The sequence below is a fragment of the Suillus paluster genome (assembly GCF_016628075.1).
Source record: "Suillus paluster strain FC165 chromosome Unknown EDB91scaffold_423, whole genome shotgun sequence".
In the NCBI taxonomy this organism is placed as follows: Eukaryota; Fungi; Basidiomycota; class Agaricomycetes; order Boletales; family Suillaceae; genus Suillus; species Suillus paluster.
In genome coordinates this window covers 1-6,010 of record NW_024537983.1, presented here as the reverse complement: position 1 = coordinate 6,010, position 6,010 = coordinate 1, and the positions used below count along the sequence as shown (strand labels likewise).

Sequence of the window (6,010 nt, the reverse complement as noted above, 5' to 3'; positions counted from 1 at the left end):
GCCGTAGAGGCGTAAGATGTTGAGTCAGTAGAGTTGAATAGAAAAGTGTCGGTGCGCAAGTGCTTGTTGCCGGAGGACTGAGAGGTTGTAGTAACAGTGGAAAGAGGAGGTTCATGGATGATGGTGCTAGGTGGGAATATGACGTCCTCACTTGCATGTGGGGTGGCGCTGACAGCGTCCCCAATGGGACCCATGCTGGCAGCTGTTGGAATAATATGCCCTGTTTCTTCAGCTTCGAGTGCATTGGCTGATGAGGTGGGGGGTGGACCTGCAGAGGTAGGGTAGAAGGCATGCCTTCCACAAGCGCCGCTGTTCATCCCTAAGATCTCCAGCATCTTGTCATAGAACACCCAGCCCTTGTTCCGGAAGGGACGCACCGAAGCATGACACTGTTGTAATCAGTCCCTGTATATGAGACATGTACAATCATGATAGCTTACCTGCTGATCAACGTAGGCCTTCCACACAACTCCCGCGTCTGTACCTTCGATCTGATGCTCCCGTGTTGTTGTCCCAGTGACAACCTGATTGGTTGCGGTACATCTCAATGCTAGAGAATGTTTTTTTGAGCTAAAAACAACCATCAGTTCGTAATAGATTAAGATCAAGATAACATATTACCATTGTCCACTTAGTCCTCACCTTCTTCCCAGTCTTCAGTGGCCCCACTGATTCAAGTTTTTCATTAGCGTTCAGGAAAGCTGCCCCTTTGTTGAAAGTTTCCTGTGGAAAATTTCCTCCATCACCACCCTCTGCACGATTTATGATCAGGTAGTCGAGTAGCGCGTTAATCTTGAGGTCATTCCATTGTGCCTTGTTGGCAGCCTGAACTGGTTGGGCCATGAGAACAGTTGTATAATGGGCACAGATGGCGGTAATAGTGGCCGCCCAAGTGCAGATCTGTTTACGATGTTGATCGTCCAAGGGATACGAATTCATGATGATAAAATGTATAGGTGAAACATGAAGCAAGGTTCAAATTTCAAGTTCTGACCCTCGGGATGGCCCAAGCTGACAACCTTTGCACATGATGTTATTTTGCCAGATGTTTGTCAACATCTCATTGACGAACTGGCTCTTAGGTGCCTGACAACTATATTGCATCCGTATTCCCAGGGGGTGTGACTTATTTCAAGGTCCTTGCAAGGAATCACCTCGTCAGTGTTGTCACTTACAAGGACTATAGTATATTTTTGGCACTTCCAAGTTGCTTCCAAGCGGGCACACATCAATGATTCAATTTAAACTGAGTTCGGAAATTGCCGGTAAGGATTTGGATCTGATATTGTCGCCTCTCTACTCAGTATTGCCTCCTCCCACGTCTTCGGGCCTTTCTGTCTCATATTCTCCCTGTAATATTCCTGTATGGCGCTGAACAGAAGTGAAAATGGGGGATGCAAGTATGTATTACCCTCAATGTCTGAATCCAACCATCAGAGGCGCGTCGAAAGAGAAAGCGCCTTCTCAAGGGACAAACTAATACTAGTTCACATGTCATGTCAGACCCACTCCAGGATTGCACAGAGAATGTGCCCGATGACTTTATCGCAGGCCCATCATTTGAAATGGGATCAGATATGGTTGATGCAATGAGTGTTGGTGGAGACTCACAACAGCGTATGTATTTTGACTATTCATGATGCGCTTATACTCATTTGATGTTTTCACAATTCAGGTGCAGATTCAGATTCCAGCATGGCATCTCACGGTCCCACACCACCTACTCTGCCCTCGCTTGCAGCAGTACCTTCGGTTCACTCTGATCTTGATACATTCAAGATGGAGTATCATCCACATTCTGGTTGCGCAACCTCTATAGAGACTTTCTCTGCATTTGGACGCAAGCAAGACCAACAGCCGCCCATTGTCGACAAAGAACCCTGGCAGCCATTCAGCTGTCGTGCAGACTTCAAGTTTGCCAAACTTGCACACAATGCTGCCCTGAACAAGGACCACATGGATGAGCTGTTGCGGCTCATCTGGAGAATTGCTAATGGTCAAGCAAAACTCACATTCAAGTCCCACCGCGATGTTTCTTCCGCCTGGGACAGGGCGGCTGGTCAGATGACACCTGTAAGAGGAGAACATCATGTTTCCCCTTTGTAGCTACCAATATTTTTACAGTTCAAAAAACATACTATCACTGTCCAGCATAAACGGGAGGACCTCCCATTTGATGTATATACACGCCCATTGTGGGACCGGGCCTTGGACTTATTACAGGACCCATTACTGGCGCCACACTTTGTTTGGGATGCACAGCAGTTGTATAAACACGATGGGACACATTACGAGCATTTCTTTCATGAACCTTGGACTGCGGATCATTGGTGGAACGTCCAAGTATGACTTATTTTTTTTGTACTGTCATTCAATACCCTTACTTTCATGTTGTATTATAGTCGTCTTTACCTGAAAATGGCGTACCATTTGCATTCATATTGTACGCAGACAAGACACATCTTTCTTCCATGGGCACGGTCAAAGCTTACCTGGTCTTCGCTCGATGTGGGAACTTACCCTGTTCACATCAGAAATACTGACGGGCTTGGTGGTGGGCGGATGGTTGGTTGGCTACTGATAGTACATATTTATTAAATCTAATGGAAAGTCTCATTGCTTCTGTGACTCTTTTGCATAGGTTCCTGATGATTCCGAAGAGGATGGCAAACTGACATACGTGAACCTCAAATGAATTGTATGGCACAAGGGGTTTCTCAAGCTACTCGAAACCATAATACTCTACGCCAAGACAGGGTATGCATATCTCTGTTATGATGGTATCGTTAGGTGGTTGTATGTGTTCATTTTGCTCTTATCTGCTGACTATGAAGAACAGTACGTTGTCTACTAATTCTGTCGATGATTTTCTGATTGGTCAATACTAGATGTGTCATGGCGCTGATACGGGGGACAAATTGTCATTGCCCCTGTCCTATCTGCCTTATCCCATCGGATAAGCTCTATGACAATGCCTCTACTTACCCAATCTGATTGCCCAAAGATGCACAAGCTTGCGTAGAACTGTGGAATAGGGACAAAACGGCTGGAGAAGAGGCATTAAAATAACAGGGCCTGCGGCCAGTTATGGTTGGTGCCCATTATATCCTATAAGCGTTGATTGAATCTGACTTTTTTCCTTATAGAATGTCTTCTGGCAGATCCCAAATTCCAACCCTCACGAAACGATTTTGCAGGACCACCTCCATGTGTATCATATACGGGAATGGGGGAAACATTTATTTGGCGAGCTCAAACGACATGCAGCAGCTCTGGGATGCAGCGCAGAGAAGAAGATTGACAACCAGTGAGTTGATTTATCTAATATGCTCGCTATCTGAATCAGACTAATTAAACCCTCCTTAATTGCCCACAGGTTTGCTGCCTTCACATGCTGGCACAATTTGAATCATTTTGATTGAGTTACTAACATTACCTACAGTGACAGTAACAAACTTCAGGGACATTTCCAAGGTATGGCATGTTGATTTGACAGCTAGATATTCATTGACTGGACTACTCATATTTGATTCGGATAGCAAATCTTATATACTGCCCAGAATGTACTGACACGCACAGATGATGAAGCTGGCTATGAGCTTCTACGGTGCATAGCTAGCTACCTCCATATCAACATGTATGTGTCACTCGATGTGCACACAACAAGCACAATCGAAGCAGGAAAAGCTGAGGTTCTGAAGTTTCAGACGCATTTAGAGGTATGTTATGTTGATTCTGTGTTTCATGTCAATGTAGTATACTGACAATAGTATTTATTCAAACATGAAATAGGAGTACATGGCAATTATCAATGAGACCTGATCCAGATGTGATGAAAGAATTGGAATTTTCCCAAGATGCACACCTCAAAGCACATCTTTGATGACATCATCATGAAAGGTGCCGCCCGCAACTTCAGTACTAGACCGAACGAGAAGCAGCACGAACTGATCAAGCATTGGTATCTACAGCAGACCAATCGTAAGGATATTGCTAATCAGGTATGTCATCGCCAACTCTGGAAGAAGTTTGCTTCCCATCAATAACTTCAACTTCACATATATCATAGATACTTGAACTTGATCATAAGAGCTTTGTTGCTGAATTCATTCGCAGCCGTATTGTGTTTCTTGATGAGGAACGACATAAACTCACACTCTCACAGGAAGCACTTGAAGAAGAGGACTGACACGACAACGAGCCATTTGAAGCTCACCTGCATATTGGTTCACCCCTTAGGAATCTTACCAGCCTAGCACAAGTGGAGGAAGACAACAGGTCAAATCGCGCCTTTGACCAGTTCAGGAAGAAGCTTGTGACATTTCTGAATCACTTCCTGCCCTCCCACCACATACCATTACCAGATGGAATAAGGTGGTTGAAAATTTCACCACAAGACCAGGTGAGTTTCCTTCACTCTGAAGTGTTAATTGAATCTCTGACACTTTTTTTTCAAAAGGTTCATGAACATTGCTACCTCAAAGTCCACTATGAGTCTACTACTACCTGGAAGTTGGCCACCGACTATCTGCAATGCAGTCCAAGTTTTCATGGCCACGAGCGTCGTGACTGCGCTCTAATCCACACCCAGGACAAGGACGGCAATGATAAAAATATCTTTGTCAAGTTATTGTTCGTGTTCAAGCATACTGTCGGCAAGCGCACCTTAGATCTCGCTTTGGTTCTTCCCATGGATGCTTCACCACGTTGGCGCCTCCTAGATCAAGACCTGCAACTAACTCATCTACGTGCATGGCCCGCAGCTTCATCTGAATTTATCACTCTTCATTCAATTATTCACGGGGCTTTACTTGTCCCAGATTTTGACAACCATGGGGATTATTTTCTTGTCGACTATGTGGATACTGACATGTTTCTTCGTGTCCAAAGGAACCTTATTTAGCTTATAATTCCCTCCTCCAGCACAGGATGAAGACATTCTCATATGCAGGTATTTTACCGTCCTTGTCCTCCTCCACTTCCTGCAGTTCACAGCCCAATCATACCAGCTTGTCCTTCTTCCTTTCGGAATGCCCTGAGCATTCCTCATACTCATCTGTCACTTTTGTTGCAGCTCAAGTCCTTCTCCAGCAATTGAACGTGCGCTTTCTCACCACTCCCAAGTCAAGCTCCTGCATTTCATCGCATCGCATACCCCTTCCCCGCACAAAACTCCACTCCTCCACCACTTTCACCAATCTTGTCCATTGAACACACCCTTTCTCACCACTCGGGGATCTTCGGGTCACTATTTCTTCGCCTCCGCTGTCATGCTCACATCCAAGGTTATTTACATCAATGGTACATACTCTACACATCTACCATTTTCATTATCCTCTTCTGCTGCTCAGGGATCTTGGAAGCATGAGGTCGACTGTTCATTAATTGTGGATACACGATGGTTATATTATGTTTCTGATAAGGGTACATGTTATCCTTCCACCTTATTACATCCACAGGGTCTGATGCTACCTGAACAGCGCCAATTTAAAGTGTGCGCAACTGATCATGATGTCTCCAGCTTGCTCTCTACATTCTCTGAGTCCAAACCACCATGCCTCAGCAAGCCCAAGGCGAAGACTTCACTCAAGATATTGAGAACATAGATAGCAGCTCCAGCGCTGACTCGACAGATTCTGACAGTGACCAGTCCATTGACGATTCAGATTTACTGCGTGTTTGTGCTGCAATTGCAGCACCTCCTCTCAATGTGTCAGCTGAAGATCTTTGTAAGGCAAGTCTTTATTTTGTGAACGAATTAAACAACAGTAGCTGATCAATCATCTCTAATAGGCACTCAAACTTGCACAAAGGCTACTTCTAGACATGCGAGGAAAGTACCGGGAGGGTCTGAAGAAGAACGCTCTCCTCAAGGCCACTCTTTCAAAAGGTCAGAAGACAAAACTTACCAACAAGGACCTTGCACTCGCCGCCAAGGAAGATACCATCAAGAACTATGGACACAAGTTTTCTGTAATGCACTGCCTCTGGGTCGAGACCACCATTTTCC

At 45.0% G+C, this 6,010-nt stretch overlaps 1 protein-coding gene across 1 annotated transcript; it reads left to right on the top strand.

Moving 5' to 3' along the window:
- Window positions 1–1,496: 1,496 nt before the first annotated feature.
- On the top strand, window positions 1,497–4,903 carry EDB91DRAFT_1089794 (uncharacterized protein; the record flags this gene model as incomplete). Its single annotated transcript, XM_041316601.1, has 15 exons — window positions 1,497–1,617; window positions 1,676–2,073; window positions 2,125–2,343; window positions 2,452–2,583; window positions 2,642–2,680; window positions 2,711–2,757; window positions 2,835–2,838; window positions 3,147–3,307; window positions 3,443–3,474; window positions 3,580–3,637; window positions 3,668–3,719; window positions 3,858–4,001; window positions 4,070–4,125; window positions 4,240–4,402; window positions 4,460–4,903. 15 exons carry the CDS (start codon window positions 1,497–1,499, stop codon window positions 4,901–4,903), a joined length of 2,070 nt encoding a protein of 689 aa, XP_041168524.1.
- Between the last annotated feature and the right edge of the window lie 1,107 nt (window positions 4,904–6,010).